Genomic DNA, 25033 nt, shown 5'->3' on the forward strand with positions numbered 1-25033 from the left:
TTGGTACATTACTCTATTTGATATTTGCATAACAATGGCTTTTAAAGGATGTTGATACATAAAAGTAATTTTTTTTTCAAGTTTTTTATACTTGTTTCATAACTTACCTTACAATCATTTTAACAACTTCATCTGGTAATGGTTTTCCTAGATAATTCTTATGTTTTCAAAAATTTTTTATTTATTCAAATTCTTCAGTACACCCTTAGAACATACCACATTGGCAAAATTAGTTTATGTAGTATGGAAGTACTATGCAGTAGCAATTTGTATATAGTAGGAGGTATAACATACCAGCCATACAAACTCACTATAAGTTTAGGTGTTTCAGTAACAGTATAAATCTAATTTATCTTTATTAATGGGATATCCACAAGATATGGTTATGAGAATATTATGCAATCTTATAATCACAATCAACGTAAATTAAAAAAAAACTTCATGATTTTTAAATGCTTCTGGTAGAATTACCATCATTTATTTTAACTGCTACTGTTGATATTGTTATACCATCTATATAAACACAGCTTTAGCAATATTAATGGCAGGAATGAAATTAGAGAAAAAAAAATACTTAGGATAGTACTTTTTCCATTAAAAAATTGAGCAAGAAGAAGATAAATAAGAAGATAAAATGTATGGGTTGTCTTTTTCAAAATCCTTTAACTCAATTAACTATTACAGAAGTCAAGGACATATTAAACCCCAAGACCAGTGTCATTATCTATATATAATGAACAACTTCATAAAAAATTTAACCTAAAATAATTCAAGTTTTTGATTTTTTTTTTTTAGATTCAATTACACAAAGCGAAGAGCGATGTTGTTGTTTTGACACGTGTTCTTTTTTTTTTTTTTAAATAAGCTCACCAATTATTTGAGTTTTTGTTTCAATTGATAGTACTCAAAAGAAGCACGGGCCATAAAATGAGTAGAAAAATTATGTCAACCTTTTTTAAAATCATAGAAAAAAAGTTGTTTACTTTTCAAATAACAACATCAAAGAATCTCATTAAGTTTTATCTGGGAAGTTAAGAGCAATATCATAGCTTAGCTACCGAATTCAGTCAATCTATTGAAATATATTTCGTTCGTTTGTTCAAAAATGAACACTTAAAAAAAAAAAAAAAAAAGAAAAAAAAAATTTAAGTAACAAGATTATTTATGACTAAACGTTTACCCAAAGCAATATTATCTTCTTTCTCTCTCTGTTAAGGAAATGAAAACTCTTTTTTAGAAAAAAGTTATATAAGGTATATTATTAAACCTTGAGGTCTGGTACGCTAGAGAGTGATTCTCATCTGTATCCTCCACACTACAGAGTAGAAAATATTGAAGTAAACAGTAATTAGTTAACAACATAGTTTACAGGAATCTTCAAGGAAACAAAATTCCAAGTTGTTCTAATGTATTTTGATAAAATGCATATAGTCTGTGTTCCATATCAGCTATACGTTAGAGTTATAACAAGACTTAAGAAAGTTGACAAACAAAACTTATATTAAAATGTTGAGATCAAAGCTAGAGCTAGTTGGAGATAACACGTCTGGTGGCCTAATTACAATACTCGCTGTTTTTAAGGAACATTCACTTACTGCATTGGTAATTTACTGCACAGATAAGAAGATAACAAAGATTTTTGAAGCGATCATCTCTAATAAGAAGTACTTGATGGATTAATGCAATTACTGCATCAAGAGTGAAAAATATAAGTCAGTCTTGCTAAACTAACATAACACATGTCTATTCCATTTAGTTTGGGCCAATAAAGTCAGAGTGGTCAGATTTCGGCTTAAAACTCTTTAGTAAAAAAATAAAAAAGGTTCAGAATAACTTTAGATTTCTTAAATGAACTTATTCATCAAATAAGAATAAAGTTATAAACAAAGATGTTAAAGTAAAACAAGCAGTAGCTACTTTTAGGGAATATTTGGGTCAAACTGGGCGTAACTGTTAACCATATCGCAGAACGCTTTATAATTAAAGTCATGCTTTCCCCCAATCACTGTGAGAAACTTCTCATATAAAGCATGAAATTCACGCTCGCTAACAATACTTCCAAGTTCAAGCTCACTAAGTACACGGTGAAGTTGTGAACGAGAAACGGTTCCATTGTGAACACGATCGTAATCTTCAAACAACGGGAATATCTGGAATAAAATATTGCTTAACGTTAACAAGCGATTTATATTTTATCAGCTACTCACGCATCGTTTTTTAGGATTAATAGCTAAACTAAAAGCACAAAATAATTCTTTGTAATCGTGTAGAAGTAAAAACACGGAGTGTTTCATTATGGTTGTTTTTCATTACAATTGTTTTGTTTTATTCATTATAATAATTTTAATTTCATTATAGTTTCATTAAAATTTTAGCGGTTTTATTGGTTATACAAGATTATCATGATTTTAAGCTACACACCTGGATTCTCCTTATTTTGACACGATCACCAAGCCGATGAATAACTGCTTCAATCATTTCTTCGGCATCGGGAGAAAGCTGAATTAGAGAATCATTTGATTGCGGTTTGAATTGAATAGGAATCAACGTTGGATTCTTTTCTAGTCCTAATCATTGAAAGTATATTGCACCACCCGATAAAATTATGTAAAAATATATAAAAAAAAAATATAAGCTGGCAATAAATTGGGTGGAAAACCATTTTAATTAAAAGATAATACTGAAATTACCTTTAGTGGTGAATACAGTTTCAACATCGTCACAAAACCTGTAGTAATCCACATAATTTGAATCTACCTTAGATGTGTAGCTGAAAAAAAGCAACAATTCAGTTTATTAAGGAGATATAGTTTAAATTAAATAATTTGGCCTGTTTTGTATACACGGTGTGTCCCAAAAATAACCGAACTTTATATTTAAATCATATAACATGCAGAGCCATCCATTTATAATTTGCAGCATGAAAAAGGTACATTCATGTTCTTTCAAACGCACCTACATTCATGTAAATCGGATGAGAGATGTGAAAGTTACAGCCATTTCAATAAAAGAAAAACGCGTCCTAATGTTACAAAACGAAAATGGAATAAAGAGCGAATATAAATGGAATAAAGAGCGAATTTTGTGTTAAACTTGAAAAAAAATTCGCTGAGACATACGAATTGATGAAAAAAGTTTATGGTGATGATTTTATGAGTCGTACTCAAGTTTATACGTGGTTTACACAATTTAAAAATGGTCGTGAGGATTTAAATGACGATCTGAGGCCAGGTCGTCCAGAAGCTAGTAATCGTGCTGAATTGGTGGAAAAAGTCCGTGAAATCATTGGTATCGATGCAAATTTTACAACAAAATTGTTGGCTGAGGAATTAAATACAAGTAAAAACACTATTTGGAGAATTTTAAGTCAAGATTTGGGTAAAAGAAAGGTATATGCGCGTTTTGTTCCACATGAATTAAATGTAGACCAAAAAATCGCTCGTGCGGAGCATTGCAAAGACATTATTGAAACTGTTGAAAACGATCCAGACTTTCTTGATTCGATCATAACTTGTGATGAGTCATGGTGCTTTAAATATGACCCTGAAACTAAGCGTCAATCTGCTGAATGGAAGTCCAAAGGCCAGCCAAAACCAAAAAAATTGCGTTTCCAGAAGTCTTGAATCAAGAGAATGTTGATTACCTTTTATGATTCGAAGGGTATTGTCCAAAAGGAATTTGTTCCAGAAGGTCGAACTGTTAATGGAGAATACTATTTAGGCGTTTTAGATCGTTTGTGAAAAAGAATTTGTCGTGTTAGACCTGAATATCCAACAGGAAAACAACTGTTTTTATTGCACGACAATGCACCGCCTCACAAGACCAAAAAAGTGAACGAATTTTTGATGAAAAAACGGATTTCTCTCATCAACCACCCTCCATATTCGCCTGATCTATCATCATGTGACTATTTTCTATTTCCAAAACTGAAAACCAAGATGAAAGGAGCATTTTATGATGATATCCCAGCCATTCAAGCAGCTATAACCGAGATGCTGAAGAACATTCCTATAAATGACATAAAAAAATCTATGCATGCGCTGGTTGATCGTGCCAAACGTTGTACTGAGCTTGATGGAACCTATTTTGAATAAATAATTACTTTAAATGATGATATAATGTGTGTTTTATTTTATATCCAAAAAGTTCGGTTATTTTGACACACCGTGTAGATGCAATAATAACTGAAAAAGTAAAAAAAATAAAAAATAAAATAAAAAAATACTCCCCCTTTCTGAAAATAAGGTAAATATTTGGATTTTTTACCTGTCCTAAGATAAGATATCCATTAATTAATTTAAAGGGTTTAATTAAGAAATAAGTACAAATTATCCAAATATATAAAGTTTTACAAATAATATGCACCAAAGGCCCTCGTTTAAGTTGTTGTATTTGGTGAGTATTTTGGTCAAAAATGCTCACGGCCGAAAAAAAAAAATTAATAGCATGTAAGAATATACCCGGATAAAATTAAATTAGATTTTGGCATGAAAAATGAAACCAGTTCATTTTTACGCGGTTACTTTTCTAACAGACAAGTCAGATTGTACAGTAGGGTCGGCAACTTTTTTTATTTCAATGGCTTTTTTATTCTAACGGACAAGTCAGCTTAAACAATTGGCTTTTGTGGTGTACATGTCTAGTAAAGTATACTTTTTCATAAAACATTAATGGAGAGTAACAAAGACATTTAGTTAAATAATGTTGCTGGTTCAATTATCACCATGAAACAAAACATTTTGATTGCCTTGTTAATGTAAGGGATTTTGTAGAAGTTGGACCCTTTTGATAACATGGCTGCTTTAAGGTAGCTTTGTAAAGTTCGAAACACATTATCAAGTTGTTCTTAATAATGTTAACTGAATGTGTATGCTATAAGGACTGTAGCGAATTATAAAAACCAAGATATAGCACAATAATATCGGGACTTAGGTGATTGTGAGTTGAATCAAATGGATCAGCCATCTTTTGATCCTTCGGCTAAAATATCTTTATAATCAGAAAAATGAAGTTTTGCATCATCTTGTTGCACATAAACTCTTTTGTGCTTGGGAAATTCGGTTTTCATTACTGGAGTTTTCCACAATCATTTTTTTGCATTCTGTTGAGGTAATAGGTTCAATATTTTTTGTTACCAATGTTCCTTTAATTCTATTTTGGAACTTGTTTGAGCTGGTTCGTGGAAAACAAACGGCCATGTAATAATTTTTCCATTAAAGCATTGTTTTTTATGTGGATCATAGCGTAGCCTGGCAACAGCTGCCATGAACATTAATTTGGCAACAAAACACTTACTTTTACAGCTTGGTGTGGCTCTTCTTCGTCAAATATTTAAAAGTTTCGAATGGTTTAAGTAGAACCACTTTTCATCAATATGAAAATTTTCATCAATATGAACATAGTTTTGAAAATAACAGCTTGGTTTTTCTATATTTAAGTAAACTGCTAGCCTTGTCAACTTATTTTATTCCGTTAAATATAGCCTAACAGAAGACGATATGGGTTTGAAACTGGTATGAATTTTAAAAACATCAAAAATTTTTGACTCAGTGACGACAATATCAGCAGCCAAACTCCAAACTGATCCACGGCGATTTAAAGGAACATTTTTCATTTTCGTTAAATTTTTGAATAATCCTACCGCTTTCTTCCGCATTTTCCTTTTTTTTTTCTTTATTTTTTTTGTGACGAAACTACCACAAAAACTGACCTTCACGAAACTGTTTTTTAACGATTGGAAAATTTTTAGAAAGTATTAAACGACTAACCTCAAAATTGGCGGCAACCTTATCAATAGCACTAAGTTACAACTTCTCACCTTTCTTATACTGTTAAAATTTTTCCAACATACCTTTACGTTGGTTAGGGCTTAAATTCTTCGATTCGGAAATTCTTCTGGACACTTGATCACAATATTGATTAAAATTTTCCATTTTGTAAACGAGACGGATGTCATTTTTAACTACTTTTAATTTTCAATAAATTTTACGATTTTCAACAATTTTAACAATTTCAATAAATTTTACGATTTTCAACAATTTCAACGCTAACTATGAATTAAGCATTCGAACAATTTAAGATAAAAAAGCCATAAAAATGTCAAATATTGGTTTATTTAAAAAATCCCGCGTTTTTTAATAAATGCATACTTTATTTTCGGACGGACGAAGTATGTTATTTAGCAAATAATTGACCAATCACAAGAAGAATTGAAATAGCGTGTGCGTTTTACTTTCATTCTTCTTGTGATTAGCCAATGATTTGTTAAGTTATATACAATTTAACTTCAGTTTTCTTGAACTACTTCAGTTTTTAAATATTGAGATCACGAAAAATCACTTAAAAGTTAAGAGTACCAATAAAGTTTGGCGAAAAGAAGCTGGGATCTTAAACGTGGAGAGTCTGAGGACAATGAAGCTTTGTTAAAAACATCGGACCAAGAATTTTGGATATAATAGTGCACAAGGATCTAGAAACAGATATGTATAGTATTGCCGTTAGAGTTGACATCTTGAATGGAAGGTAATCAAAAAATCAACGGTTATGGCTCATTCAGCTTTAGATGGAAAAGAAGTTGATTTGTTCCAAAAATTGTAAAACAAACCGATACTAGTATTTTAAAACTATACTATTACGCAATTCCAGATACTATTGAAGTAACATGCAAAATTAAATGCATCCTACGGTGTATTTTTATGACTATTACAGATGATTCTATGAATGTGCTCACTCAAGTCAAAAAATAAATTTACAATATTCCTACGCCTAGTCACTTTGTATGAGCCCCGAATGAAACAGTAATTTACAAATTTACTGAAATCCTCAGGGAATTTACTGGTTTTATATAATTAGTGTAAGATAATAAAATCGATCAACTTAAAAGACCTACCAATCCATAACTGTCTCAATATCATCTGCAGTTAACTTTAGAGAAGAAATATTTAAAGCTCTTGGAAAATTTTTCTTTAGCATTCTCCCTGTTCGCAACTTATCAAAATCCTTCATGAATTCATGTATTCGCACTGATTCCCGAAAAACTTTTGATTGAATTTTATTCATCACATCAGATATATCTTCTTTGCTCTTGCAATATTTCTAATTATTATTCATAAAAAAATAAATTTTTTATAAAAATATAAAAATATACAGATTAATTATTATAAAACCAGGTTATGATTACTTTAATTTGGTTTGAGAGTTTCAATTCTTCTATCCTTTTTTCATATTTGTGCTCACATTTCTCTGGAGGCTGCAACTCGTTTAAAAACAGCATGTAATTGAATCCAGCCGCATCACTAAACTTTTTGCATAGTAAACCTATCTCACTTTCGTCACAGCTTAGGCTTAAATACGTCAAACATTGACATAACTGAGATTTTGTTACATAACCAAGATGGTGTCTAAAAGTCAGAGCGAATCATATTTTTAAATGTGCCATGCTTTCCTGACTGCAACAAAAACTTGTTTTTAAACATGGAGTCGTGAAGCTGCATTTATAAACAAAATCAAATCTTTAAAGAGAGCAACCAAAATATTTTTCATTTTAATTGTTTGTTACTTGTCAAAATCTTGAAAGAAAGGTTTGGTCAATATCCTTCTTTGTTCAATCTTTTGCTGCATCTTTTTCATTACAGAATTTAAAGCATTTTTTGTTTCTTCAGATTCTGCTTTCCAATTAGAAGCAGCCGGTTTCATAAAATCTGCAGGAGTTTTATCGAGGTCTTTCTGAGTAAACACTAATAATCGAACAAAAAAATATTGATCAACAATTATAAATCTATGTTAATGAAACTATATATGTAAACAAATTCCAGTGTTCAACTTTAAAAATAAAAATTTTTGAATTAAAAAATGAGAAGAAAAAGTTAATATTAGAAATGATTTACAAAGTGTAGTAAAAAAAAAAAACAAAAAAAAAACAACCTTCATCAATATCCTTTAAAAAACGCAACCAAAGAACGTTTTGTTCTATATTTGAGTCTTGGTATTTCTTCAAAACGGCTTGCATTTCAAGACTAGATAAAGGAGGATGACCCATCGCACTTAAACTCATACAGAAGCGAGATATTGGTATAGATCCGTGATGCAGAGGATCGAAGTCTCGGAAAAACTCCTCTGTCTGTGAAGTAAAGAAAAATAAGTAGATAAACCTTAATCCATTTATTTTTAAAGCTTTTATAACAATAAAAAATAATAAAACTTATATATCAAGATGTTTATTTACTTAAAGCAACCCATAACTAATAAAAACTAATAAATTAGCTCTGAAAATATATACAGCAGAAATCAATTTAAGAGCCTACACATAAAATCTTTTTAACTAATTAATCTGATTAAACAATGATCAAACACTTAATACTCATGCATCCTTTCATATTCCTCTCTTTCTTATATTTATCTATATCATGATTCATCTTCTAGTTTACACAAATTTTACCTGAAAACATGCTGACTCCCAGTTATAAGCATTTAAGGTTAAGGTGATTTATGAAAAGAATTGATTGGTACTAAAACTTATTTGTTTAAGAATGCTTTAGTTAAGATATCATAAGTTGATTGACTCCCTTTACACACCCCTTATACTTTTTGCAAATACATGGAGAAGAGAGGACTACTCTTTTAGGACTTATTTTAAACTTTTTTAGTTTTTGCATGTGGTAAAGAAAAATTTACAAAAGATTTTCTTCCTATTTAAAAAAAGTTATACAAATTTATCTATTTACAAAAAAAAAAAAAAAATCGGCAAGAGTATTGTTAAAAAAAACTTGAAAAAAGAGATTTTTTCATCACTCAAATGGTGGGCCCTTACCAAGCATAAAGCCCAAATCAAGTTCACTTTTATATATATATTTATATAACTATATTTATTATATATATATATATATATATATATATATATATATATATATATATATATATATATATATATATATATATATATATATATATATATATATATATATATATATATATATACTGATGGTAATGCATTTGCTTATAGCATATTCATGACTCACTCTAATCCTGTTTACAAAAACATGATGCTGAATTCGATTAATTAGTTCATTTAAATCCACCACTGATTCATTAGGAATATCTTTATTTGAATTTGAATTTTTTACACTGAAATAAAAACAAATAATTTAGTCTCATTAGTTACTTTGATAAATCATTTTCTTTTTTTGCTAATTTATTGTTTGATTTTAAATTAATATAGCTTATTAAAATAACAACAGAAAAAACATACACAAACTTTGTAGTGTTCCAATCGCCATGAACAGGAGCTTTTGCACAATATTCTAAAAATATTTAGAAAGGTTCAGTTTTGTAACATATATGACAACTATGTGAACAAATTCATAGGGTCAACCTCAATCCATTTTGTCAAAATGCAAGTGACAATTGCAGGTTACTGAAATTTAATGAAAGGAAATGCGAGGTATTTCCTCTTTCTGCTAAAAACCTAAAACTGCTTAAAAAAACTTTACTTTTTGGCCATTTACAGTAAAGGGGTTGATTGGAAAATTACTATACAAAAAAAAAAAGCAGTTAACAAAAAAGCTGCTCCCTACAACAGACCCATAAGTTTGCAAAAAAAACCCCAAGAAACAAACATTAAAATATTTTTTAACTCATTATTGTAATCCAAACTTCCCCTTTAGCATACTCATTTTTCCATACAACCTTCCCTCCCATATCTGGACCAGATTTTCTCTAACTCAGACTTTAAAACTTCCAAATTCATATATTAAACTGCTTTCATGGACTTCATGATGACCTAGGACAAAAAGTTCTATTTTTCAAAACTGCTTCTATTCTAACTTCTTTATTTGACCCCGTTAATCAATTTTTTTTTTTGTTGTTCAGCCCAACTACCATGCTTAATTTTGTGTGCATAGTCTATGTAGATAATTTTCAAAAAAGGTTTCATTAACCCTCTTCTGAGTTTATGAAAAAAGCCCATAAGATTTTGTTTGTGCTCCATTTGAAATACCAAATGATGTGTATGATCCATACTAGATATTGGTAAAACATAAAAGAGGGATTTAAGAAACTGTCAAAAATAAAATAATTAATAATAATAATAATAATAATAATAATAATAATAATAATAATAATAATAATAACAACAACAACAACAACAACAACAACAACAACAACAACAACAACAACAACAACAACAACAATAATAAAATGTGAAGACCTTCCTATTTTCATCTTTCAAAATATGACCTCTAGAGCCATTTTGTCAGTCAAACTTTTGCTCATATGATGAAACAGAATTTATCATCTAAGTGTGGAATTTTAAAGAGGTGTGCATGAGCAAATGAGATATAACTTTAAGTGACTTGCCTTGCCTTCTTGTTTTACACTGATATTTGTTAAGCCCTAGTGAAGTAATTTTAACTACAAATTATAAATTTAAAAATTAATTGGATAATGTGACCATAATTCATTGATATATAGTTTTTTATGCAAAATAATTTAATGCATGTTAAATTCAAAAGTATAATGTTAATTAACTTAACAACACTCTGATTTACAAATTTAATCAAATTTAATTATTTGAATTAGATAATACAAATTTGATTGTGTAAAGTTGTCCTTAAAAATATTAAACAGTAAACATAACCAAAATAACCAAGTTACCTTGATCAATGGATTGTATAAATGCAGGATAGTTTACATCTCCACTGACTGGGTATTTAAACTTTCTATAAACAACCTGAATTTAAAAAAATATTTTTGCTCATTCAATATGATAAAAAACACAAAGATAAAAAACATGAGGCTAACAATCAAGAAATAAACTTAAAATTATAGCTAACTTACTTCTAAATCAGCTGGCTTAATATCCAATCCAACCATGTGCAGCACTCTACTAAACCTTGTTTTTGTTATGCCTTGTGTATAGCAATTATCCTGAATAATAAATACGAATCATTTAACATTGAGTTAAACAATCAATAAAAAAAACACATGCCAATCATAACTTTAAAAAAATTGTAATTAATAGTCAGGTGGATAATAGGTACCTGATCAAAATCTTTAAAATATGGGTATAACATCAATCTTTTCTTCCGCACAACTTCTTGAAGCTCAAATAAAATTTTGTTAACCTTTTCCTCCTCTTCATTGCTCAGCATGTTTGGCTTCTTGAAAATAGATTAAAGTAAAGCAAATAAATTTTCCGTTTTTGAAATAACAATCTTAGAATTTGTTCATACTCCTCACTATCAAATAGAAAAAATTTTCTTACAATAATGCTTTGGAATATCAAAACTTTTTAAATAATAAATCACATATTTATAAAATCTATGAATAAAGTTCCAGTTAAAATCTATCACACCCATACATAAGATAAAGTGAACTTTTGTAGAAACATACATCCTGCTTTTACCAGGGTCAATTTATCAGTATTTACTTTCTGTCTATTGCTCTCATCATGAGAGAATTAAAGAAATACTAGTTAATATTTTCACTCTTCCTGCTACTTAATTTTAGTAACCAAGTTTTGCCATAATTGTCATAAAAGTCAAATACATAGATTATTCCATATCTTTTAAATTGCTCATGAATTACTATCTTAACAGTCAATTTAAAATCATTATTTTCATCAGGAAATAATATAGTTTATAAAAATTGCTGATCTTATAACATGAAATTTTGTAAATATTGTTTACATGGGTACAGACAGTTTGTAAAATTCAGATTAAAAGCAAATATATTTCTGACAAGAATATCTTTTAATGTCTAGCTAACTATTTTTTTAAACTCAACTATAATTTACTTGACTAAAATCATCAAAACAATTTATTTTTCTCAAGAAAAGAAAACTAACTTGAGCTAATGCACCAATTGGTGGTCGATAAACATTAAGTGTTGGATTTTTCTCCAGATCAGGAATATTGAATGCTGCAATTATATAAAAACTTACACTTAAAGGTATTGAAAAATAAAAATGTACTATCAAGTTTTAAAGTCATATATAAAACAATGTTTTCCAGACTACACAATACAGTGCTATATGATAAAACACATTTTGATAGTAAGATTAATGCAAAATTAACAAAATAAATCTCATGTACTCAAAATCTTGTAAGGCATTTAAACATGTTTTGCTTTATCTCAGACCCCATAAAAAAGAAAAGATGAAGGGTGCACGTTACAAAACAAAAACTTAACCAAATGAAATTATCAAAATTACATCTACAAAAGTAAATAATGTAATAGTATTCTCACCATTTTCTATCCGATGACAAAAATCTCTGTACTGCACTCGTCCATCATTTGTTATAAAATGATTCACCAGCAAGTCAATCTCATAGTTGGACAAACTTGCCTGGTCTCCACAGCATAAATTTATACCACAAATAAACTGAAATTTTTGTTCTATAACTTATATTTTACAAAGCAACTAATAAGAAATCTAGCAATAAACAGAACAATATATTTAGAAATCTAAAACACTTACTTGATTTTGTGTAACTAAACCACTTCTTAACTTGTCATGATCCTTAAAAAACTCAGTGCTGCGAATTCCATTCTTGTAAGTGGCAATCTCAATTTTTTTTAAAACATCTTCTATAGTTGCATTGTTAAAAACCTGAAAACAACCAAACAAACCTTAAAATGAAAAAAAAACTAAAAAACAGCATTGAGAAACTAAATTGAATTCAAACAAATAGTTTAAACTAAAATAAGCTAGAGCAGTTTTTTGGAATAAATCCACTGATACAGCAGGCCAAGAAATACTTGTGTAAAAACTATGAAACTACAAAATTGTTAGTAAAAATGACAAAAAATTTAACAAACTTCTACAATGCAAAAATGACTTTATATAGAAAGAGATACTTTTTTGAAATTAAAAAAAAAAAAAAAAAAAAAATGCTATTTCTTTTTGTAAATATCAATAGAAAATCTGTTACTTTATTAAGAATGCCTCTTGCTACTCTGGAAACTTACTACAACAGTATCTAGACTCATAATAACTAGCATGTTTTCATCTTAAAAGATTAAACTTATTCATCTTAATTTAGAGTTTTGTGTGAGTTCTCTTAAATCTTTAAGAAAATATGCATAGTTTACTTCTAACTCCATTCCTAGCTGGTAATTAACAAACCATAATAAATTACTAAACCTGATCACAAGACATTCAAATGTCATTTGAGCTCCTAATTGATTGATATTGCAATAATACAAAGAAGATTAGTTGCAGAAAATCACTATTACCTTCTGTAACTGACTGTCAGTTAAGCTAGTTTATTAATTGAAGATAATTTTTTTTCTCTCTACTTTCCTCTTTCTCCCTCTCTCATTTTTATCTTGAGACATTTTTAATTTAAGATAATTTATCTCAAATATCAGTTTCAGTTTGTGTTGAGCATAATCTTGATGGTTTTGTCTGAAAATAAGTAACTTGCCAAATATCTTGAGCAATTACTAATTTTAGTTGACACTAACTTTTTCAATAAAAGTAAAGTAAACTAAATAGCAGAGAACTTTACAAAAAAGTTCCTTACATCTCTGATAATTTGTGTTTTTTTGTGATTATTGATATAACCATAACTGAAAAAAAAACAAAAAAAAAACCCAACAATTACTTGTTACTTACTTTAATAATAAGGTTAATGATAACTAGTTTAAGATTAAAATTACTGTTTTAAAAATAATTATCTTAACTTATTTAAAATAGGGAGTAAAAATTCACTTTCAGCATTTTCATCAAATTTTCTGAGTTAATGGTATCAAAGTAAATGAAGAAATAGGGAGAAATACTGTTCTGAAAGGCAAACATAACTTAAGTATTATATAAAAAATTGAAGACTTCTTTAAGAGACACACAATAAATGCTATAGCAAAGTAAAAGCTAATCTGGAAAACTATAAAAGATAAGTGAATATAACGACAATATCTTTGAGGTCTATTCAATTATAAATTTTACATAAATATTTAACATTTTGCCTCTTTTTTTGTCTCTTACTTAAATGCTAACTGTTTTATGTTTTATTAAACAGAGTTTACAATCAAAATGAAGCATATCTCTTCAGTAATTGAATGCAATGCATTTAACCTCCACTAGAAACAGTTTCAAAAGAAACTTTTTCACAGCAGTTAAAAAATGATTAAGAGAAAAAAAAAAACACTTCACTTTTCCTTTAGGCAATTTTTGTGAGTAAGAAGATTGTAATAGTTTCTGAGCCTCATTTGATGCATTGATGATTTTATAAATATCTTGATGAAAGTCCAAGTAATTGCACATGCCTTTATTCTTTGAACTGGAGTAATGATGAGCCAAAAGTGTCTGTTCTGTAGCATTAATATCAGATGGCCCTGGGAAACATCTATAGAACTAAAAATGATAAAAACATTTTTTTATTAATTTAAAAACAAAAATAACAGCATAGATTATGTCAACATAATCTATGATGTTGACATAATCTATGCTGTTATTTTTGTTTTTGAATTAATAAAAAAATGTTTTTATGGAAAGGTAAATAAAAAAACCTGACTTTCAGTCACCAAGCCAATATTATGTAAATCAAAATCTTTGTAACAGCTCTTAACACTTATTCCATGATACTGGTAGTATGGTGCAATACGCTCTAGTAAAATTTTGCATTGTTCTAGTGATGATTTGCGAGGAACACAATTAATGCTCTCTGAGGCATCTGGTTCTTTTGATGAGTTTGTTTTAGGCTGGCATACTAATAATAAAAATTGCAACTGTAAATCATAATGTAGATACTTTAAAAATGCTTTAAAAGTATAATGAAAAGGAAAAAATTTAATTCAGAATGTTCAAAATAAAAATATTACTGTATTTCTTAAAAAAGACTTATTTAGGTATTTACCTGAGCTTTGTGCAAAGTTTATACAAATTTATTTAAAAAAAATATTTTTAAAATGCTTTATTTTTTTAAAACTTCACTGTCTATTTTGCTGCAGCCACTGTAAAGATTATTTAACATCAACTTCAAACAAAAAAGAATTTTTTTTGTTTGAACTTGATGTTAAATAACCTTTACAATGAAAAAAAAGGGAATTTGATTTTTAATTGTAACTGCATGAGGATTATACTACATCAAACCCTACTCTTGCAGTCTGAAATGATGGTACTTGGTACAAAGACTAGCTTAGAAATCCTGGTGCTTAATCAATTCGAATAATTTAGATAATTTGATAAAGTGAAAATTAACAAACTTGCATCTTACCAACACAGTCTCATGCCATGTAGTTTCGTTTGAGTAATTTTTAATAATAAAACAACTTTTCAAGTGAATTATTAAACTTAAAAAAATTGCTCTACCTCAATAAAGGACTCATTAAAAATTCCATAATTTATAAAATTTTGTATGTAGTAATTTAACCAAATAGTTTTTACATTTGTAACAAATCGCAACACATTAACTTTGTTAAATAAAATTAAAGTGTTTACAGTACAAAATGAAATAAATAAAAATCATCCATTCAAAACTAAAACAGCTCACCAAGAATATAAAGGACAAAAATATAAATGGTATGATATTAATGAACACTTTCCTCCCATAATATTTTTTACATCTTCGTACATAAAAAGAAAAAAACATTCTATTTATAAGTTTATATTCTATTTGGTATACTAGCATTTAATATAATTTTGTGGAGAAAAAAATAATTGTACTTATAAATGCTCTTAATGAAAAAAGGCTAAGGTGTTTATTAAACAACCTTTTGATTTCGTATGTAAAATTTGATAATTACTGAGTGCTGATTGATTTTAATTTTTATTGAAATTCCTCCAACTATTTATTCAATTAGCTAGAACTCTGAAATAATTATATACTTAAACCAGATGACCCCACAATATCAAATTGATTTTAATAAAATTTATTTAATACTTTTATTAAATTATCTAAGTTTCTGTAGAGCAATTCTAGTAAAATAACTTAGATTGCATAACAAGCTTTTCAAATTTCTTTTGATTCTTAATAAAATCACCATAGTTTTATAAATGTGTGTATTACAAAAGATTTTTTTAAATATTTTTAATTAAAATAAAAACCAATCATAAAGTTATTTACTATTACACTTTTAATCATTGATATAAGTTACTTCAATTTATTGCACAAAATTCTTTTTTTTAAATTGGTTAAGTAAATTTTATTTTGTGCAAAACTTTAAATTTAGAATAAGCATAAAATTTTATTTATGAAAATTGATAATAAGTCTGTAAATAAAATCATTGATAAACATAGATTGTCAAATGAATCAGCATGATTTTGTTTACTCCTGCTTTGAAATACATTGACATAAAAATGCATATCAACTTTATCAACTGTTGCTGTTAAACTGTGATTGATTCAAAAAGTTATTCAACAAACTAATAGAAATTTGAGAAACAGTTTGTGTAAAATTTTTTTAACTAAAAGTTAACACCATACATACTAATACATAAGTCAAAACTTTTAGCTGCTTAGAATGAACCAAAACCATTTGTTCATAATGTTAAAAGAGGAAAATGTTAGTCTGTGCAAGAACTTTTAAAACCAAAAGTTTACAACATTAAGTCAATAAAACTTACAAGTGGCACCTAAATCAATAGTTTGACAAAGACTGCGATAATTCACCATTCCCTGATGAGAAATAGATTGACCATATTTCTGCATAAATATTTCATCTTCATTTGCTTCTAGCACAATGTTAAAATGTTGATTTAAACATCGATCAAACTGTTCTTCTAAAAGTAATATACAAATAAAAATTATGCTAAGAAATAGCAAACTTCACAAATGTTTCCATACCTAAAGGAAAGCTTTTAGGTTTATTTCACATAAACCTTGAAAAAATTAAAACAAAACAATACTCTTAAATACTTTTATGCAATATTTAGTATAAAATTTAATATTACAAAAATAACATTTTCAGAATAAATAATTCAATAACTATTTAAATATTTCAGCCAATACTTTCTGTTAATATTACAGAAGCTAAATTACTTAAAAATATAGACCATCAAAGTAATGTATTGTAACCCAAAAGTATGTTAATTAACTGTAAAAATCAAAAGACAATATTAAGTTAGGTTTTTTTTATCACAATCATTTTAAATGAATTTTTCAATAATTTGTTCCTATTTCTAAATAAAATTGTCTAGCATTCCTTTAGATCAACAATACTTGTAAATAGTTTTAAAAAATATATAAAAATGTATAAAACATTACATAAGCATTGATAAGATAAACCATATAATTTACTTGTAACAAAACCCGTTCTTAAATGATCAAAATCTTTTAAAAACTCATCTAATGCTGTTTGACTTGACAATGTTGCATTTATAATCTTATCTTCAACTATTGCAAGTAATGATTTTTGAGGTGGTAGGTAGCTGCTCTAATAAAAATGATGGAAACATTTAAAAAAGAAGAAAAAATATAAATGGAAACTTTCATTTGTGTATTTATATATACCTGTGCATGTATGTAGATATCAAACCTTGAATTAAAATGATTATATATTTAAAAATCAAATGGCATCTCAATTAAATTTAACATTAAGAAAATAAATCTCCTCAAGAATAAAGTAATAACCTTTCCAAAGGGTGCATAGTATTTAATACAACAAAAAACCTTGGATTACTTATAGCACACACTTATTATAAATGTTTTTTTTATGCAAGTTACTAAATTTAAAAAGCCACTTTTATGCAGCTAGTATAATACTAAATTTCTTAATATAAAAAATAATTAGAAAAAAAGATTTTACAAATTTTTACATACAGATAGGTTTAAAAATACAATTTTTCTGGCTTGAATAAAAAAAAATGTGAGTAGACAACTTTGTATTAAATTGCAGGGACATAATTTACACATTAAGATTATAACTTTTTTAAGATCAAATATGGCCACAGTCTAACATGATAGCATTAGTGGAGGAAATACCTGAAAAAGGTTAATTAGCTTCAAAAACTTCCTCCAAAAAAATTAAAAAACAGTTTTTCAACTTAGCACATAATATATCAACAATAAAAATACTAAAATGTAGGCAACTTAGATAAAAAAATGACAATAACATGCATTATTTTCAAAGTGTTTTTTAGATAGAATAAACTTTAAACTACAGCTATCTTGCAGTCTTGTCTGAATTTAATTGCCTAAATCTATCAAAGGCATTAAATGCTTTTTTGAACAATTGATCACTTAACTAAATAACACAAAGATAAACAAAAGTCAAATAAATATTTAATGCTGACATTGAAGCAATAAAATATCGGTAGTTCAGCATACAATTAAACACCAAAAAATGTAAATATTATTTTTTGTTGTAAAGATATTTATTATGGTGTATTCATATTGTTAAAAAACTTAAAAAAATATGAAACTATTTTTGACTGATCACTATAGAAATTAACTAAATAATTTTCTACATAAAAGAACATGTATGTGCATCAGATGATTATATTTTAAGCAATTGCCTTTGGAACACCATTCTGATTTTACTGATTTTTACATATCATTATCTACATTATGTAAATAGAGTAAATTTGCAGTTTCAGATTTTCAAGTGCAGAGGTTGAGAAATTATAGCCTTATATACACTGTCAGATGGCACTTTGGAAAAATTCTGAAAAATACTAAAAAATTTCAAAATGAAGTTAATCGTAGTATTTTTCTATTCATCAGCAAGTCCTTACATGTTAGTATCTAACTAGCTAGTATTGCCTGCAACAAAGGAAGAAAATATAAGAGTTAATTGCATTTTAGAAATCAAATATATATAAAATATAGTCCACTTGACAGACATATTGGGATATCTTTCTAACCCTTTTTATTGATCTAAATTTTTCTAACCCTTTTTATTGATCTAATATTAACAGTAGTAATAATAAATAACCCTAATGCATAGCCATGGCCCTCAAACCAACCTCCTGGACTAAGTTAGGGATGTAACTTATGTTATTTCTTAAAAAGAGAAAGATATGGTTGGTTGTTTCCTCCTCAATCTGGTCTTTACACTGGATAGAAGCACCATTAAAGGGGTAGTAACTATCTAGAGCCCTTCATTGTTGTTCAAATGTGATACTCAAAAATAATTTTACTTCATCTTTTAATTGCCATTTAGTCATTACTTATTATATTCTTTTTTTTATAGATATAATATTGCTAATAATTCAAGGCAAAAGTAGGACAATGGATTCATGCATTATTGGCAACATGAAGTAGAACAAGGCAAATCAAGCCATAACATTGATTTGATGTTTTGTTTAAACAAATTCTTTTTTATAAAATATAAATGGGTTTCAATTTTATTAGTTTAAATTTAACTACTTATTTGAAAATACAATGATATTAATATAAAATACCTTTTTGGAAATGTATAAATAAGCATTTGTAACTCAAAATAACTTTTTTCATTATACTTTTTGTTTATGTCTTATTGTTTGTCAGATCTATTAAACCCACACAGATATATATATATATATATATATATATATATATATATATATATATATATATATAATTAAATATATATATATATATATATATATATATAATTAAATATATATATATATATATATAAAATTAAATTGAATCATTATTGAACCTACTTCTCCTATATAACTTTGTATAAAATTATATAGAAGCAGGTTCAATAATAATTTATCTCAATTAAATTTTTTTTTCTATTGGTATTGAAGTAAAGTTATATTGTCATAATATACAAAATGTAGTCAATCTAAAATTTCAAAAATATTAAATGAAGACAAATACCTGCTGAATTTAAGAACTGGAATAAAAAATATTCATCTACATACAATTTGTACTCACCATAGGTAAAAATTTGTTAATTACTATTCAACATACCGTAAATCATGCTGTGACCCTATCTCAATTTATGCAAATATTTTTAAAGAAAACCTAATAACTGACACTCTGGAGCATAATCAACTGAACTGTACTTTAATTCCTGGGAAAAAAATACATTTTTGTTGTGTAAGAAAAATCAAGAGTGTTAAAGAAGTTGATGAGAGACATTGCTGAGATTTTATATCACTTGATAACTCTGTTATACAAACTAATACTATTAATCCTTGTCTTGTTAAATTTGGTGTCTCTTATTAAAAGATCATTCAGAATTAATATGCTACTAACAAATAATAAAATAAAATAAAAAGTTAAATTGCTAAACGAATTGTTCAATGCATCTGAACAAGAGGAGCCATAAATTAGGATGTTCAAAAGTTCCTCCATTAGAACTTATTGTAAAACAGCTTAAACAAAAATTTGACAATGAGATCAATATTTCACCAAAAAAAACTGCTCATTTTAGCTCCAGTCTAATAGACTGTTCAGGAAACAATAAATGAATTTAAAACAACTCAATATATGGTGCAGCAAGCTTGAGCTTTGCGGGACATTAAAGGAACCCTTAGTAAGAGATCAAAAGGCATAATAAATCCTAAAAAATTGACTAACTTTTATGAATTTTACTATGAATTTAAAAATTGTCAACTTTTATGAAAATGACAGTAACAGCAAGTTATTACTAAGAACAAAGGATTATGTTAACATAAAAAAAGTTGATGGTAGACAGCACTGCGATCTTTCAGAACTTTACCAGAAATGGTTTGAAGAATCAAAATTCAATGGTGTATTTAAGATGGGACTAACATCACTTGCTCTTTTAAGACCACAACACTGTATTGTTGCTGGAAAATCTGGCATGCACACAGCCTGTGTTTGTATCAGCCATTAAAATCCAAATCTTATGATAAAAGCATTAAAAAATGAATTTAAGTCAAAAGATCTGATGGGTTTAGCTGAATGTTCAATAGAAAATAAACTATGTATGTTTCATGAGTGTGAGAAGTGTCCTGAAAAAGAGAGAACTGAAAAAAGGTTTAATGAACTGGTAGGGGAATTAGCAAAAGAAATAACTTATTAACAATGTTTGAAGACAAATGGTGCTCCTTAGAAACAATAGTTAAAAGACCTGATGAGTTTCTAAAAGAGTTAACAGACAGCTTTTATAAACTCACAAAACATAATTATGTCAGCAAATCCCAAACATGCTTTTTAAAGCAGCTCAAAAAAAAAAACTTCTAGCCAAATGAATATATTATGCAAATGGATTTTGCTGAAAATATTTCATTTAATATAGAAGATGAAGCTCAATCATCATATTTTTCCAAAAGTCAAGCAAATCTCCATCCATTTGTCATATATGCACTATTTTATATCATTATATTTCGATTTATGAGCTTTTTTTTAAAGTAAAAACTTTACCTTACAATACTTTTCCAATTTTCTGATGTGGGGGGAGAGGACAATGTGGAGAAGTTATGGAGAAGGAGAGGATTGTTAAGAACAAATAAATGGTTGCTATATTCAGTATTTTTGAATTTTAACAATAAAACTAGAAATAGTGTCTAAATAAACACTGATACAATATACAATAAACCTAAAGTGTTTTTTTGTATTTTTTTCACCTTATGTTTTACAGCTTGGAACCAGATACAATTTTGATCTTATATTTTATAGCTTGCAACCAGATACAACTTTTTTGCCACAATGAACATCTTATATGATAATAGCTTTTTTACAAAGATTTATGAATATATATGTAAGTCTCTCTCTCTCATATGTGTATATATATATATATATATATATATATATATATATATATATATATATATATATATATATATATATATATATATATATATATATATATATATAACGAAGAAACAACAACTATGTAAGGTACTTAAAGTTATTTATAAAATTAAGACACAGACATAAATAATAAATTCATGCAATGTATATATCAAGATAAAGTGCATTTATAACTATTACAAAGAAAAAATGATAACAAAAAAATATTTATAAAAAATATTTGAGGTTTTATTTAAATATTTTTATGAAAGGAGAATTTTATTGTTATAAAAGGTTGATAGTAACTTTAAGTACCATACATAGTTGTTGTTTCTTTGTTTTATATATATATATATATATATATATATATATATATATATATATATATATATATATATATATATATATATATATATATATATATATATATATATATATATATATATATATATATTGCTCTATTTATACAAAATATTGAGCACTCTTATACGAACAGGAGATATTTTATTTGAATATATATATATATATATATATATATATATATATATATATATATATATATATATATATATACATACAACATTAAAACTACTTAGCATTAGTATATATTTTTCATTACCATATATTTAAAAAAAATTAACTTTCATGTTAAAGATCTATTAAAAACCTTTTTGAACCAAAATAAAAATGTTAGCCACTTTATGAAACAAATATAAAAGATCTTACAGTCTATAAATGATTTAAAAAAATCAACTTTTGACTAGTATTGGATTGATCTATTGTAATATTCTGTGCAATTGATCAATGATTAAAGTAACAGAAAGTTGTTATTAATGCATTAATAATTTTCTTTATACTTTAAAAAGTAAATGCTTTAGAAAAATTGTTTCATAAAACTTTTAAAATATTCTACAGAATGAAAAACCAATCAAAAAGTACTGAACTGCTTTTTCATCATTAACTCTTGCTTTAATCTCTTGTTATGCTGCCTAACAACAAAAACAACTAAAAAGGTAACTGCAAAGCAACCAAACAAAAAAACAAACTCTCTACCGGACAGTTAGGAGATGTCTCATCGCCAAACGTTACTCTCATTTTCATCAGAGCATTTTAACTAAACAGTATAACGAACTAAATAAATATTATTACATGGTGAAAACTAAACATTCTAAATCTTAAGTTAAACATAAGTTTAAATGAAGGCAGTTCTTTTTACCATACTTAATTTATTGAGCAATATTCTAATTTGTAATGAATACATAACTACAGTACTGTAACAAATTTATATATATATATATATATATATATATATATATATATATATATATATATATATATATATATATATATATATATATATATATATATATATATAGTATATATAAAATTTAAAAAAAGAATATAAAGTCTTTAAAATTACAAGCCATTACAATTTATAAATTTAACATCAGTTTTAAGATAACTTACACCAATGCAGCTATAAAATTTTATTCCGAATCATCCATTATGGTTACCATAGCACAACAAAACATTTCATCAAATTTCTAAGCGCAAGCGTCAATTATTTTTAGACACCCGGCTATTTGGTTCGTAAAATCCGCAAAAAGTCAATCCTACTTATGTTGTGGATTTTAACAGTCCGATCCTTAAACATTTTACAAATCATAGAATAAATGTTAAATATTTTACATATCAGAAAATTAATTTACTAACTACTAGCAAATTTTTGTTTGGCAGATTCTCTATGATGTTTGGATTATTATTCCGAAAAATATTTACGAATCAATTTAACTTTAATTCGCTTCGCAAATTATATTCATCACGTTTCGTTCACGTCACCATTAAATAATGCGGTCCAAAAAAATTACATTTTCTTATGGCACGTCGTAGAAATAGTGGATTTCTTTTTTATTTTCAATCAGTCCTATTTGGAAATCTTAACCTACAACAATTCGTTCAATAAATCAACAAGCCTGCTATTCTTTACTTGCATCTATCTCGGTAAGCGATTGTTATATTATTTTGATTTAAAAGTTAAAAAATTTTCGAACGAATTTTTGCGGAGTTCTTTTTTTTTTTTTTTTAGCAGATCGAATTCCTTTGCGAATTAATTCGCTTTGCGCATTATTACAATCAGTGGATTGGTTCGATAAAACTTATGTTTTTTATATTTCTTCTATTTAAATATAAATAGAAAAAAAAATAGAAAAAAAAGATAAAAACTGGTTTCAAAGATTGTTACTTTCATTTCAACATTTAAGGCATTTCAACAAATAACCTTTAAATGATTAGTTCTTTTATAGAAAACTTTATGCATGCCTCTAAAATATTTTTAAGACAAATATTAAGGAAAAAATTGAAATAACTTATAAATAGCTAGTTCTTTTTTGGAAGCTCTTTGCATGCATCAAAAGCTATCACGTTTTATTGAGGCAAATATTAGGGGAACCCATAAGTAATCAATTATTCATAGTGTGGAATAATTGTTTCTGGCTAGCTCAGAGCGTGAATGTATACTGACGTATTTTATTGCGCAATAAAATATCTGTGAGTTTTATGACTAAAGTGAATTTTTACTACTCTGTTTAAAACGTTTTTACTACTCTGGTGTAAAATGGCGTATGATCAAGCAACTGAAAAACATTTACGTCATTGCATGGTGTTTCATTTTCGATCTGGTATTTGTGTAACAGTCGCAACAAAAAATATTTGCGATGTGTATGGAGACGTACACTTCACTGCATAGATTCAAAGGTCCAATTAAAGTGCTTCTTGGCGGAAATGTCCCACTTCCCGAATAACATACTAGGGAAAGTTTTAGAAAATCAATGGGTGTACCAAGTGCAATTTGATGTGTCAACCACCGTCTAAATCTAGTTGTCAGCGGTGCTGTTGATGACAAAACATGCCCGAAGTGGTCAATTCTCAGCCACAAAATAACAAAATTAGAAGGTTACATCAACCAGTACTCTCAAAAAGCAATGACTTCAGTTAATATTGCCAAAGCCTCAAATAACTCCAGAACAAAGTTAGTGTAGAGATGCCCCACAAGATCAAACTCTGACCTTAATCAAATGGAATCTGTGGTGGATCTTCTTCCGGCCATGCATTCTTTAAAGAATCCGAAAGCCACTGTTTCTGAAGCTCGTAAGTTGACAAATCTTTTACCAACAGAAGATAAAGTGGAATCTGTTCAATCTGTCATCCGGCTTCTGAAAGGCTTCTTAAAATTCTCCAAGAAGTGCAGCAGCGAAAAGAATGTCAGCATCTGTTCCGTTATTAATTGGCTATTCAACATCAGAGGAAGAATAGCGAAGGAGATGATCAAGCTAAAAACCAAGGTGTCATCAGAGCTTGGTCCCTATTTCAATGAAGACCTAAACAAGAGATTCGAAGGG

General features: G+C 27.4%; 1 protein-coding gene and 1 pseudogene across 11 annotated transcripts; one reads left to right on the top strand and one right to left on the bottom strand.

The window, feature by feature from the left end:
* Positions 1–1827: 1827 nt before the first annotated feature.
* Positions 1828–23642, bottom strand: LOC145188868 (uncharacterized). 11 transcript variants are annotated; one of them, XM_090086999.1, is made up of 22 exons: positions 23609–23642; positions 23103–23280; positions 22689–22749; positions 17238–17373; positions 16565–16720; positions 14509–14708; positions 14153–14353; positions 12476–12607; positions 12244–12379; positions 11843–11916; positions 11037–11156; positions 10834–10923; positions 10651–10726; positions 9248–9299; positions 9018–9123; positions 7924–8119; positions 7559–7736; positions 7181–7400; positions 6890–7095; positions 2691–2770; positions 2422–2567; positions 1828–2150 (listed from the first exon to the last, which is right to left on the bottom strand). In XM_090086999.1, the coding sequence occupies exons 3-22, from the start codon at positions 22734–22736 to the stop codon at positions 1920–1922; spliced, it is 2784 nt and encodes a 927-aa protein (XP_089943125.1). In that variant the 5' UTR covers positions 22737–22749; positions 23103–23280; positions 23609–23642; the 3' UTR covers positions 1828–1919. The 11 variants fall into 11 exon arrangements, 10 of the variants coding, with proteins under 10 accessions (XP_089943125.1, XP_089943129.1, XP_089943126.1 ...); XM_090087003.1 differs by lacking the exon at positions 23609–23642 and having other exon boundaries at positions 14514–14708; positions 23103–23262; XM_090087000.1 differs by lacking the exon at positions 23609–23642 and having other exon boundaries at positions 17238–17368; positions 23103–23177.
* LOC149888103 (uncharacterized) lies at positions 19660–21257 on the top strand (annotated as a pseudogene).
* Positions 23643–25033: the final 1391 nt, after the last annotated feature.

The sequence above is a fragment of the Hydra viridissima genome, unplaced genomic scaffold (genome assembly GCF_058129835.1).
Source record: "Hydra viridissima isolate aposymbiotic clone 2 unplaced genomic scaffold, HvirCarnegie_v1 scaffold_5, whole genome shotgun sequence".
NCBI classification, from domain to species: domain Eukaryota; kingdom Metazoa; phylum Cnidaria; class Hydrozoa; order Anthoathecata; family Hydridae; genus Hydra; species Hydra viridissima.